Raw genomic sequence first — 13,965 nt, 5'->3', positions numbered from 1 at the left:
GAAAATTTGGAATCGTAAGTCAACAAATCGCGAAATTTTTCTCGGGATATGCTTTGAAAAGCTAATTTTCGTGAAACGCAAACATTTAGTGAATTGGCAAAGTTTCTTCCACTAAAGTAAGATATTATTAGCATTTTGAAACGTTAGCCCTTTTTATCAAAATTAATAATGGTCTTTCGTGAACATATATATTGGACCTACCCCGTTGGAGGTCCTATAAATTAACCGTTGTATGTTCGTCCGTTCGTTCGTCCGTTCGTTATGAGCTTTTCTCGAGATTGGTTCTTAATATACTAAAGCCGTTTTGAGAACGAAGTATGTGATAAAGTTTTGCGTCCCGAGAAGATTGCGCTTGTCCCATTTAACTCTCAAAACATTGTTTCTTGTTTCAGACCAATACTTCTATTCATTGTTGAATCATCAACTCTTACGGAAGCCGATCATGTACGTCAAAGACATACCCTTCATTTTCGTGCAGTTCTTACACAGCAACACTCTAGAACACCAATCAGAGCGAGCCTGGATTTTAAAATTGCTATTAAACGGTTTAAAGGATGACTACGCGTATTACATGTACAAGAAAAATCAAGTTTTCGAATTAGCGACGTCGCTTTATGATTCTGGAATATCAGAGAAGAAATCAAAGGTATTTTTAAACATGATAATTTTATCAAAGGGACACTATTTTAACGTCCCAAAATCAGCAGGTGCGTCAATCCTTCGAAGGTCTGTCGATGCTTTTTGTACCTCCAGTGATGTTTTTACCAACATTATTTCGATTAATTCTTGGTACTAAGCTCTACTTCTGCGATAGGTATTTTTCGATTCCCGAAGTTGAAGAATCGTCCATCGAGTGTGGTACGTGCGTATTTACGTTTACCAATCCAAACGTTCTCTCAACAATCAAACGAAAACACTTCTGCTGAAAATGAAAATATTAGATATTTGAGATATGAACCAAAACTGTTTAAAAACAAACCCTCCTAAATTGTGTGCCAGCTTGGTTTTAACTTATTTCAAAGTTTCACCATTTGATAGACCTTTTCATAAATTACGTCACAAAAATCACTTACCTTCAAACAATTACCATGGTGATTATGTCTCTGGTTTTTTTATGAATAGGAAGTAGTTTTGATAAAATCCGCTGGGAGTTAATCACCATGGTAATAATTTCAAAACGAGGCAAGTGATGTTCGTAACGTAATTTATGAAAAGGACTATTCATGATATGCGATAGGAGAGTCTTTAGGATAGGAGAGTTTTCCACCTAATACGTCACTTAAAAAATAGAAAAAGTGACATATTGGGTGGAAAATCTTAAAAATTCTTGGAAGACTCTCCAGTGGTGCATATCATGAATTGTTGATCAAACTTATGGATTGTTAGCTGTTAGTACGGTATGAACACTTTTAAATGACTTTCCATTTTAGGCGTTGATATTGGATTTGATTAAGAGAGCGTGTAGTATCAACCATGCAGTGTTTGATCTCGTACTGAAGAATGGACTTCTATCATGGATCAACTTGCAATTGGAAAAGTAAGTTTAATCCAGTCAATTGTATCTACAGTTGACGCTCTCTAATTTGACGTTCTACTATTCGATAGGCTCCCTTATTCGCTGAAATTTAAAGTCCTCATCAACAAGAAACTCTCATAAACGACGCTCACTTACTCGATGGAAATCCAATTCCCCTTGAAGATCGAATTAGAGAGCGTCAACTATACATCCATGGACTAATGAACTATAGCAGTGTTAAAAGACCTTCCGTCTCAGACGGATTTTTGTCTCAGCAAAGTAAAGAGGCTTTTCCGACTCAAAATTCTGCATTGCATATATTCACGAAAATGTATGTGTAAAATCCATTTTCCGTCTCCACGACCACTAACCTTTAACCACTTACCGTTGTAACAAACCTATGGCTATGCAATTTTGCGTAAAAAGATATTTTTTCTCTGAATTTTTTTCGTCCGAAAGTGTCAGCCTAATGATGTTTCTATACTTCAGCCGAGCAGATTCTAAGATCTTGTGATAAAGCTCTTGTTGTATTTTACAGACATTCTTCACCGGAGAATAAAGGAAAGTTCATTGATATTTTGGACACTCTGGCTTGCACACTGGAGAAAGAGCACAAGAAAGAAACTGGCCAATCACAAACCAGTGTTCCAAGACAACTACCCATTGAAATGTTAACTATATGTTGCAATTGTTTGAACGACCATAAGTAAGAAAATTGCAAACTTTTACACAAAATTTCATCATAGAGAAAGACCCTTTTCCGGCAGTACCATAGTTGATCCCTGTTGCTTGTTACCAAGACGGAAGAATTCATTGTTTTGAATGTTATCAAATGCAATCTTTTTTTCAAATTTATGAAATTGAAAAATTTAGAAAAAAACATTGAAAATTGCATTAAAATTACTGTTTGTACGTACTGGTATGTAATCACTTAAACTTCCCCCCAATGGCAATGTTGAGATCGAACGGCTGTCTCAGTCTCTTCTGTCCATTCAATATTGCCAAGAGGGGAAGAGAGGGCCGAAGGCTCATCAATTGAGTCCGTGATTGTATTTCTTAAAAAAATAAAATTACTAAATCACATTTCATTGACATACAGGCCTCTTCTATAAAACTTGTCTATATTTATTGTCTTTTCACTAGGTCTTTGGCAAAAGAAAGTTTGACGAAATTGTGTCATATTTTGAATTGGTTGTTGCATCTTCCCAATCACTTCGGTAACTTGGTAACAACGTTGAATCTGGAAGAGAAAAAGAGAATCCTTTCCTTGTTCGAATCGAACATCATTGATGGTGACGAAAACGAAAAAGTTGAGAATTTCAAAACATTTGCTAAAGTCTTGATTAAATTATTAAAAAAATCAGATGCAGGTGGCTTATTAGAGGACTTCTCATGGACAAACCTGAAGAAGAATCTACCAGAGGTGGATCAAGGGTTTACTGGTGATGTTTCATTAGACGTGCTCGGCGTGTGTAAGAAACAACCTTTCGAAATGAAATTTGTAAATCAATTTCTCCTGTAAGTTTTTATGATTGTTCTTTTTATGACAAGTTTTATATTTTATAATCTTTGGAAACAGTCATTTTTATACCAAAAAGGGATATTTTATGGTGAATTTTTAGATACTTTGAAAATTGAAAGATGCAGTGATGATAAACTGGTTCTATAGCATGAAATCAAAAATTGTAATGAATGTTGTTGAGTTTAAAGTGTGTCCGGGGATAAAATTAAGTCTAATTTAAAAAATGAGAATACATTTTTCATATTTATACTTTTTGGAAAAAGAGCAGATTTTTCATCGTCGTTTCTAACCGAATAAATTTTACGTTCTTTTTTCAATTTCATATTCTTTAAATTACGTTCTGTCCCCCCTGAGAACTGTTACATTTTCTTTTTTTAACGTCAGTGGAAAATAAAAATGAACAATCGAGAAAAAGTGGTGTGAATCTTTGAAAAGCAAAAATCATTTCTCTCCAATATGTTCATTTTATCGAGTTCAAAAATCTTTATGTAGTAGCAAAATTGTCGTACTGTTATGATTAAATTCTTCATTTCTGATGACCTGATGTTTTTCAACATAAAGAAAATTGTTTCAACTATTTTTTGTTGAATATGGTTGAATAAAGGACTGCGATAAGAAAAGCCAAATGCTTTTTTTCGTTTTTACTTTTAAATTCAAACAAAGAGCCGTTTTAAGATTCGCTGTTTTTCTTAATCTACTTCCCTTTATCTAGAAAAAGTTTTCCCCTCTCGAAATTATCGAAATATCTGTCAACCTCTCTGAAATTTTTCAAACCCATCAACGGTTTTGAGATAATTGTCTAAGACGGAGGTTGACGCTAAATATAAAATTTACTTCAGTCAAAGTCAACTCCCAACAATAAAATTGAAATCTTTTGTATTGTTTCGTTATTGAAACCTATTGTTGAAAAATAATTCTTCCATTTATTTTTCAAAGGATTATTCAAAAGATTTCATCGATTTGCTTTAGGTCCACCCCCCGTTCCACTTATCTGATATTCTTTACTTCTCTACTATAAAAAGGGTTGAATCAGAATCAACCCCCAACAAATTACAACTGCATAGGTGCTAAGGTGATCATGAAGGCCTTTTAAAGCATCCAGAATTTTTTGACTACCCTTCTTTTCGTCTGAAATGTTCTGTGTTCTCCTCTCCTTATTTACTGAAGTCCAACAGTAGATCAGGTGGGAGGGCTTATGCATAATTTTTGTCTTTGAGGGTGTGTGGCCCTTTTGGGTCCATACCCTAGGGGAGGTTACTCCCCACCATTTATTCACTATGATACTAATCTTACTTTGTTTTAAAACCCACCCGTCTAAGATATCCTTCTATCTCAGAGTATATACTTTAATGGGATAAACTTTCGCGGGGATTAAATTTCGCGGATTTGGGTGTCATCCGCGAAATTAAGTCCCAATGGAAATTTGGAAGGTCCTCATCCGCGAAATATTTCTAAACAAAACTCAAAATATATCAAATAAATACTATTTGAAAGGCCCAACCACGAAATTTAATCCCCGCGAAAGTTTATCCCATTAAAGTATATCTCTCATTCGGACAGTATCGAATACTTCCAATCCCTAATCCAAATGCCTTTTTCTCTGATCATCAGAAAAAGAATTATGTAGGGCAGACTATCTTTCTTTTCATGTCTAATTGTAGTTGTCTACTCTATCCCCTTATAGATACGGTGGGTCGTTAGAGTTTGCCTGACGGGAAAAAAATAATCTTCGAAACTTGGCGGTGGGCGGATGGAAGATTTTCGAAAATATTTATTAGTAGCGCACACCTGAGAGTAGTAAGTGATTGTCTCCGTTTTCAACTATTTCACGGTTATTCTCCATTTCTTTGTTCTGCTTTTAATCTTCATTTGTTTTGATAAAGAATTTATCATTTAGTTTTAAATAGAAATTACAAGTGAATCTACAATAGAATCCTCAAGATTTGTTGTCGTACACCATCTACAAATGTAAGTTCGTTTTATTTCCAATTTATTATCTTAGGTCAAATTTGTTCTATTTTTTCGGACATTTATTTCGCTTTTCATTCTAGGTCAGATTATGTCATTCAATGTCAACATTAGCAAGCTGGAATAGCAAGTAAAATGTTTCGTGATGTTGACAAATATGATATTTGTGAAATGTTGTGTACAGCTTTGTTGATCTATTTCAGAAGTAAAATGAAATACTGTGACATTTCCCTATACACAATCTTCATGACCCCGGTGGAAGTTATTCCCTAAGTGGGGATGAAAATTCTAATTGGAAGCCCAATGGGCATAGAAATTCTCTTGTTTTAAGGTTAAAAAATCCATCCACTGGGGTGGTTTTGGATAAGTGCAATTTTTAATCGTTAGAATTTTGAATGGGGATAAAATCAAAGTCAATTTCCCATTGGGCTGAAATCCCAGGGTATCTTCCCACCGGCAAGGACGAAATTTTTGCCAAATTTTCCAGTGAGGCTGGGGTCCCAGCGGGTCTGTGACACGGGTGCATATTGTTGAAGTTAAACTGAATAAAAGTTTTTGGGCAAAAATTGTGCCTTATGATAACAAAGCTTTCAAAAAGGGGTCAGTTTTTCTACTTAGATTACGATCCCGAATGTAAATGGATTTTGCCCATTCCTGTTGCCTCCCCCTTCCTCTCCCTACTAATGATGCTGCGAGTCGGTTTAGAATTCAACATCGTAGATGACGGATAAGAGGGGAGATCGCTATTGTCATAGAAAACTAGGGCAATTCCATTAGTTTTGGCCTTTTGGGCCCCCATTTTTTTCATCATTTTTAACTAAAGTGTCTCCTTCCCCATCGTGCTTGACATGCAAAAAAATATCATCAATTATCATGTCTCATTTCATGAGGGAAATTGTAACATAAACTTTCTTTTATTAAAAAAAGGGGAGGTGCTCTTTGTAAAGGAATGTTTGTTATTGTCCCAAGTGCAAAAGTTCAAATTTCAAAACAATTTCAAATCTCTTCAAATAATTTAACAGATGCTGCAACTGTTCAAATAATCTTCCCTTACCATCATTCGTGGCTATAAAATGCCTTCAGAGTGCTTTAAACATCCTTTTAAACTTGATTGGATAAAGACATTGGGTCTTTTGGTTCAACAGTATCCAGTTTTGTTGGTGAAAGATGAAGTCGATCATTGGTTTGATCCTGGTGGTTGTAGTCCTGGCTACTTCAGCTGAAGGTATGCATAGCTCTTTTACTTTCTAGCTGGTACTCAACATTTTGGCAACGTCCAGATTACGTCCACATAGGAAGCGAGATACCCTGCAAAATTTATGGATGAGAGCGGTTTTTACGACACTGTAATTATTGTCTTTGTTTTATTAAAATATAATGAATGTCATAAACGTCTGCACTCCCTCATAAATTTTGCAGGGTATCTCTCTACGCCTATGGTCCATACCGTTCAACTAACGTCATATGAATGTTAAGACGTCAGCTTGGAAATTTTTTTCAACTCTGAAGTCGCCCGCATCATCTGCTTATCTGAGAAAAGTTAATGTAATAATAGTGAAGTTATTTTCACTGTAGATTACAAGCCCCCACTCCTTGATCCACAGTAAAGATGTTTTTAAATGCCGCCATTATAGAAGGTGCTTAACTTCCCCCTGTGTATAATTCTGCTTTTTGATGATAGAGCAAGATGAGTAACGTAAACAAAGCCTGGGAACGAGCTTGGAAAGTGTTTTTATTGCTTTAATTTTTCATAATGTTATTCTTTCAATTCTTCAGAATGTCAAGACAGATTGGGAGGTTATTATTGCTCAGCTTACCAACAACAAGGATATTGCTCAACCAGAAGAGATACAATGATATATTATTGTCCAAAAACATGTGAATTCTGTGATGGTACGTCAAAACTTTAACATTGTTTCGTTAAATTTTGTCTACTAAAATCTATGGTCCAAAGACTTTATATCTCGCCTAATAAGTAGGGGTCAACCATTATGATCCGTAACATCTTTCGCATGTGATTGGTTCGAAGATTGGGTTTTAATACTTTTTTGAGAGGGCCCGTGAATAAGGCCTAGTAAAAGTTTTTATGGCCAAAAATCTGACGTTTTTAAGCTACGGATTCCAAGGGTTTGCCCCAACTATAAGTCTAACATACATCTTATCTTAAAAGTTTTATTAGATGAATTCACTTATTCGTTGGAAGTTAGTTTAGTCTCAAGTAAAAAAAATGAAATCTTTAAAAATGGATTCTTATTGCACCCACGGTTCTTACGTCAAATTTCTAATGTTTTCATGCTGAAAGTCAAAAACCTACATCTTGGATATTTCACCTTTGGAAAAGAGTTAAGCTGAAGGATTCTGTAGGGAAAATATCTGATTCTCCCTTCAAATTCATCTTTAAAGGAGGTTATAGGCGATCAAAAATGAAACTCCCCTATTCATTTTATCAGTTTCCTAATTTTTTATTTAAATTCAGATACTACTAATGCTGGTGGAAACACAAAACATGGTCGTAAGTATGAAAATATTACAATATATCTATGTTTTCAAACTTTTAAAAGCCGCTCTATAAAGAATAAAGGAACTATCTTCCCGTCCAAACCAAAAATTAATTCGAACTTTATACCTCCATTGTGGCTCCAATAAAACGAATTTCAGGAAAATGATTTGGTAATTTCAGAAAGTTTAACAGCAAAGGCCAAACAAACATGATGTGACTCGTGGTCTAACAAACTTTGACACAAAACTTTAAAGTTTAATTAAAGAATCCATGCTAAAAACGTCACTCTACCATTTAGAATGTGGCAGAACTACAGTAGATTCACGAATCATTTCTGGTGAACTTGCCAAGAAGGATGCATGGCCTTGGCAAATCAGTTTGTATTACAATGGCCAGTTCATGTGTGGAGGTTCAATCTTGTCACCAAGATGGGTATTGACTGCTGCTCATTGTGTAGATGGGTTCGATTACCGTGCTTATCAGATCGTATTGGGTAAGGACTGTAAAATTTGATAACTTTCCTCGCAAATTTATGCTTGTTATAGTAGCCGATCCTATCGTCTATCTACACATTATCACTGAAAAAGGCAATAATTCAGGAAGCGGGATAAATTTGAAAACGAGTTTAGTTCGGGGCGGAGTAAACAGCGGCGGAGGTGTTTACAGTGTTCCAAACTCTACCGCCACTATTTTTACCGTAAACCACCCTGACGCCCTGACTCTGCGCATATACTTTCTCGCGTTTACTGACCCTCTAAACGGATGATAGCATCGTCTATTGTTATAGTAACTAAGAATTCTGGTCTCCTGTTTATGCAGATCAGAAATTATTTTATACTAGACGTGTCGTGTTTTCAAGTACGTGAAATACATGAATATTTGGTAAGGTGTTCACTAGCAAATAATGTGTAATGAATAATGAATAAGTGAACACAAAGGGACTGGGTTCGAGTTTGAAAAAATCTTCTTTTTTTTCTTGTTCAGGAGATTATGATCGTCGCTCAACAGATGGTGATGAACAAGTCTATAGAGCTGTTCAAGCATTCCATCATCCTCAATGGGATCCATCTCGATTGAACAACGATATCGCTCTCATTGAATTGGACAGACCGGCAGTCTTTGATGATCACATCCAACCCATCTGTTTACCAACATTGGGTGAAAAGTTACCAACTGGGTCCTCTTGTTATATCACTGGTATGTATTACGTATATGTCTCTATTTAATAGGATTCGTGCATCTGTTACATACTATTTAATGTTATCCAATTTAAAGGGGGAAAATGAATGAAATAAGAACTGAATCTCTAGGTAGGATTTGAAGTCATTAAAAGTTGCGCTGTCCGTGTGTATTTCACACAAATGCCAGATTGAAAGTAAAATTTCCACCAGATTTTCAAAAAACAAAGGAATCGCTAGGTTCAAACCGTCAACAAAAATACGGCGCATATTTTAAAGGCTTCACTTTTTCTTGCCTGAGCAAGGTTAAAGATTCGCCTCTTACTCTTTGGGTTTCTACAGGGTGTCCCTAATTAAAGTATCGAGTCGAAACACAACTATGAGTAGAAAGTTTTATGTGCGTGTTCACAAAATTGTATTTTAAGCTCTCCCTCTTTTTTCTTTGTCATTACGATTAATTTATACGTTGTAACTACCTTTTGTAATAAGCCTGTGTGATGGAGAACGTTCTTATATTTTAGCGATAACACACACAAACTTTTCTACTCAATCGCATGTTCAAACCACAGATATCTGTAAAGCCCGAAGGGCTAGATAGGCAACTTTAAGCTTTCTCGAGCAAAAAAAAGTGAAGCTAAAATTTGACTTTTTAAATTTTGTGCCGATGGATAGGATCTAGCATTTTAATTGTTTTCAGAGCGCGAGATCTAAAAAAGTAGGCGGCAAACACTATTTCACATCTCTCAAACCGGTGAAATTGCATATTTTAGTCACGTGACTTTGGTAGGAAATCCTTCCAAACCTAGGCTTCACTTTTCGATAAAAGCCGCAAATCTAGCCCTTCGGGCTTTAGAGATCTGTGGTTCAAACTCGATACTTTAATTAGGGACACCCTGTATTACGTTGGGAAAAATGCACAAATATGTGCAGCTTTCCAAGAAAAGACGTTGAAAAAATTATTTTTCGCGTCATCATTCAATCGACTTGGGAATTCAATAATTCTTTTCCATTGTTGTTGCCTTTGTTAAACTTATAATCTCAATTGACAAAAGAGTACTAAAAACCATAAAAGTTGATTACTGCAGTGACGTAGAAAATTATCATGTACTAAAAACACGAATCCTATTAAGGGCTCTGACCATAGTCAAAAAATTGATTTTGGTAATTTGAGCATAAAAGTTATGTTTCAGGTTCCTTTACACTTTCAACAAAGAATTGCCTTTACAAATTTATTTTTTATCAAATCTCTTAAAAGTAATTAAGAATTTAATTGCAAAAATGACGTTATGAACTTTAAAAAGACGTTAATAATATGTTGCATCGCCCTTTTTTATAAAAAGTGCTAAGTTTTAATGGGTAATTAACCTTTTTTTCAAACTGTCCGCAAAGAATTGAACTGCTTTAAATTTTTCAGAAATTTTTCTAAATTGATGCATCAAAAGTAATAGCTGCTTCTCTATGAGCAATTGGGATGAAAAATTTGTCAAAAAGCACTTTTTTCAAGATTTTGAGACAAGTAAGCTTTAAAGAAAAATTTTCCGAAAATTTATTTTTAATTCGGTAAAAGATTACACCATCTACCACAAAAGTTTTTCAAAATATTTCTTTTTCGACCAAACTAAGCTCTTCAAAGTTGAAATACTTTTCGTCGCAAAAGTCTTCATTTTCTTCTTCATCAAATTTTTTCTTTGTGATTCTTAAATTTTCAAACTCAAGAATAATTGGCCTAACAGAAAATGTATAATGTGTCAAAGTTTTGTTAGCTACATCAGACAGAAATTTATATTTTGTACATGGGGCCATTCAAAAAGTACGTTCGTCCAAATTTCCCTATTTTCAGACCCCCCTCCCCCCTTGTTCGTCAGCGTTCGTTTTGAAGTACCCCCCCCCCCCCTTTGTACGTTCGTTTTTATCTCAAAATTTTTACCCCCCCCCCCCCCGATTTTTCGATTTCACCCTAATTCTTACAACAATCACAAACAAACAATTATAACATACACAATTGTTTAGGGGATTAACAATTATCTTTGGTTATCGATTCAAAGAAAAAATGTAATTAGGAGATAGATAGAAAAAGATTTTTCATAGATAAGTTGAAAGTCACGCTTGTGACAAGCACCCCCCCCCGCAAAAGCGAACGTACACAGATCGGCTGACACCCCTCCCCCCCCCGTTCGTTTTCGTTCGCTTTTTTGCTGACCCCCTCCCCCCCACCCTCGGCGACGAACGTACTTTTTGAATGGCCCCCATGACAAATATCAAAATTCACGATGGTCAGAGCCCTTAAGTAGGCTAATTCTCACACGATCGGCATCGTAGACATTCATAACCACCCAGAAAGTTGCGACTTTTTCAAGGGTAGCTGACAACAGTCCATCTTTGAACCATCCTTATTCTCTTCAATTTCCATGCTTTGACGAAAAAGAAATATTTTAAAATCGTTTCTAAATTATTTTACTATATTTTCAGGTTGGGGTCAACACACTGTTGGACGATCAGGACCACCAGCTTTAGTCTTGAAGCAAGCTTTAGTGAAAACAGTTTCACCACAAACATGTTACAACATGAACACACAAAACATGGGTATCCCTATTACCAACCAAATGATTTGTGCGGGCCGTGGTCCACGTGATGCCACATCTGGTTGCCATGGTGATTCAGGTGGTCCGTTTGTTTGTAAAAACAACGGCCGTTGGGTTTTATACGGTTCTGTATCATGGGGATCCGGCTACTGCGATAGCTCTGAAGCTTACTCTGTTTTTGCAAAGATAAGCTCCTTTAGAGATTGGATAGATTACTACGTTCAATATTAGAAAGAATTTTTCAATTAGCATTTATATTTTCGTATCTTCAACAATATTCGTATATTGCATGTATTTTTCATCATGGATTGGTTATTCTTTTTATCCTTCTTCTTTCTTTTGAAAGTTCAAATTCAGTTATTCCAAACTAAGGTACGGATGTTTGAAGTGTTCATGGCTTCCAGAACCTATTTTTGGGACTTCACAGAGGGTCGAAATCGACAAAAAAAGTTTTTTAGTTTTACTCTTTGGCACTCTACACCCTAAAAACTAGCTTTCTATGACGTTTTAAGCTCTTTCGATCAGAATGATTCTTCAGATGACCTCAAAAAGCGTTTTTAGCTGTTTTTTTCGCAAAATTAAAGATTCTCGTTGCCATCTTTGTCATACATCACGTGCACCCTCGACCCCATGGCTATGCTATTGATGATTCTGATGGACGCGTTGACGGGGGATATAAGCCCTAAACGATTCCTCCAATTATACGGCACTGGCCTCTTTAAGTCGCAGAATCGTTTATCGGCCCTGGCTCGCGAGGGTGCGTGACATTATACAATAGAATTTTAGCGATTGACCAGTCAGAAACTTCACGGGTTTTCGAAGAACAATGGCATGATGATTTTTGCGATATTCAAAGCACGATACATTTACATCTAGTCCTTCGGGCTTTAATCTGTACCCTCTATAAATCTGCACCCTCTCCGCCCCCCCCCTCGGCTAGGCGGGTGGTCGTTTTTTTCTAAGAAAACTAGAACGGCGGTCGTTGTTTTTAGTTTTCAGGTTCGAAAAACAACGACAAAAAATAAGCACGTCCCACGTGGTTTGGCTTGTTTTGAACTTGTTCAGTCGGCTTCACCTAGAGCACACTTGATCTGTCATATTATATAGATAATGCGCGATTCATACTTTTTATTCTAGCGATTACTAATCGTAGTACAGCAGATCATAACACATTCCAAATGAATCCTAGTTTGCTGCAGTGAGAAGTTTGGGATGCTGGATGGAGTCGTGTGTTTGAATTTGAGTTCAAGAACTGGCATAAATAAATAATTTGTCTTTTGACCCACTGTTCTGAATGATATTGCTCCCTTTATTTTTTGAATTTTCATTTTCCATTTAAATTTTTAAATCCTTTATAGCTATTTTGTTTTGTGGGTGCACTTCTGAATTTCTTACATCAAATGAGTTGCTGGTTTCCTTGCTCAAAAAGTCCATACAATTTACTTTCAGTATATTATTCGAATATAACTGATAGAGGAAGTTAGTGAAATGAGTAGCTTAGGTAAAATCAAGGGTTCGTGGTTTGAATCCTCGCTCCTTCCAATCTTCCTGTTCAGCTCAAGTGCTGAGCCAGCTGGCCGTGGACCCCGTGAAAACAATCAAAAGACTGCCTAAAAGTCCTAGATTACTGAGCTATCCATGTAAAATATCGACTCTATCTATCTTCTATCTATTTGGGAGAATGCAGCAACGGTTTATTGTGTTGTATTGAATAACAAATCACTCCAGCCAGTACAAACATGATAAATTTTCTTGTACCTTAGTAACAGTTGTGTTGTAAAAGAGAAATCAATTATACCGTGAGATTAGGTAACTTGCATCAGTCAGTTATTCACACTAGTGTCCCGCCAAAATGTGTATTAAAGATTAATAATACTGCGAAAGCGCTATATCGTTTACCGTGAGAGTGGGTAACTTGCATATCAGTGGAGGCAGGCTAACATGCATAGCCCTCAATTGAATGACCTGGCTGCTCATTAAAATACAACTACCCAGCTCCGCTCTCATCTTTACTCTACCATTTTCGTTTTGATTTAACTTTGTATTTTAATGACCAGACGGGTCATTCATTTGAGGGCTCAAATTGTTTGGGCGGTTGACCTCAGCTCTAGTCAAAAAAATGAAAAAAAGCCTTTTTGGCCCAAAAAAGCACATTTGACAACTTTTTTCACCTAGTTTCATTGTTTTTATATAAAAGATTCATCATAGCCCTTATATAATAACAAATTCAGTGACCTAGACCCCTATGAAGTTTTCCAATAGGCCAAAATATCCCAAATTTTAGTCATTTTTCGAGTGATGTTAAGAAAATTTTTAAATCAAGATAAAAAATTAATGGTAGGAGATCACATAGGTTTCTCTTTTGATCCTAAGAGACTAGGCTGTTGTCTTTCAAGAACAGAAGAGTTGGAGGTCAAAGTCAAAGTTGGCAAAGCATGTGGTCCTGATAGTATCACAGCCAAGATCTTTCTTTGAACCCTGAAGCTTCAATTGAGGGACTACAACACGTTGTTAGTTGCAGTTTATCGTCAAACTCCTTTCCCACCAAATGGAAAACTTCAAAAGTTACAGCAGTATTCAAGAAAGGATCAAAGACTGATTGCTCGAATTACAGACCAATATCTCTGTTATCAATTCCAAGCAAAATCGTTGAACACCTCATCTGCTCTCAGCTAACAGATCATCTTAGACAGCACAAT

The 13,965-nt window shown here is 36.0% G+C and overlaps 2 protein-coding genes across 4 annotated transcripts in view; both read left to right on the top strand.

Moving 5' to 3' along the window:
* Positions 1-3,353, top strand: part of LOC136812582 (nucleolar pre-ribosomal-associated protein 1-like) — a 34,841-nt gene extending 31,488 nt beyond the window's left edge. For 2 of the 3 annotated variants that reach the window (XM_067069110.1, XM_067069111.1), the window contains 4 exons: positions 393-646; positions 1,431-1,537; positions 2,055-2,222; positions 2,660-3,194. In XM_067069110.1, coding sequence (XP_066925211.1) covers positions 393-646; positions 1,431-1,537; positions 2,055-2,222; positions 2,660-3,038 — 908 coding nt within the window. In that variant the 3' untranslated portion in view covers positions 3,039-3,194. Of the gene's footprint in view, positions 1-392; positions 647-1,430; positions 1,538-2,054; positions 2,223-2,659 lie in introns of all 3 variants that reach the window. The other variant, XM_067069109.1, reaches the window with a different exon arrangement.
* A 2,741-nt stretch (positions 3,354-6,094) lies between these two features.
* Positions 6,095-11,560, top strand: LOC136812583 (chymotrypsin B-like). Its single transcript, XM_067069112.1, has 6 exons — positions 6,095-6,231; positions 6,783-6,899; positions 7,483-7,518; positions 7,805-7,999; positions 8,491-8,703; positions 11,154-11,560. The coding sequence occupies exons 1-6, from the start codon at positions 6,174-6,176 to the stop codon at positions 11,495-11,497; spliced, it is 963 nt and encodes a 320-aa protein (XP_066925213.1). The 5' UTR covers positions 6,095-6,173; the 3' UTR covers positions 11,498-11,560.
* The last annotated feature ends 2,405 nt before the right edge of the window (positions 11,561-13,965 follow it).

The sequence above is a fragment of the Clytia hemisphaerica genome, unplaced genomic scaffold (assembly GCF_902728285.1).
Source record: "Clytia hemisphaerica strain Z4C2 unplaced genomic scaffold, Clytia hemisphaerica genome assembly, whole genome shotgun sequence".
NCBI lineage: Eukaryota > Metazoa > Cnidaria > Hydrozoa > Leptothecata > Clytiidae > Clytia > Clytia hemisphaerica.
This window is presented reverse-complemented; position numbering and strand designations above follow the sequence as displayed.

Excerpts from the sequence above, each read along its gene's own strand:
- LOC136812583 (XM_067069112.1), top strand. The coding sequence starts at position 6,174 with ATGAAGTCGATCATTGGTTTGATCCTGGTGGTTGTAGTCCTGGCTACT. Across the intron at positions 8,000-8,490 it reads TGCTTATCAGATCGTATTGG|GAGATTATGATCGTCGCTCA; the intron begins GTAAGGACTGTA and ends TTTCTTGTTCAG. Across the intron at positions 8,704-11,153 it reads GTCCTCTTGTTATATCACTG|GTTGGGGTCAACACACTGTT; the intron begins GTATGTATTACG and ends CTATATTTTCAG.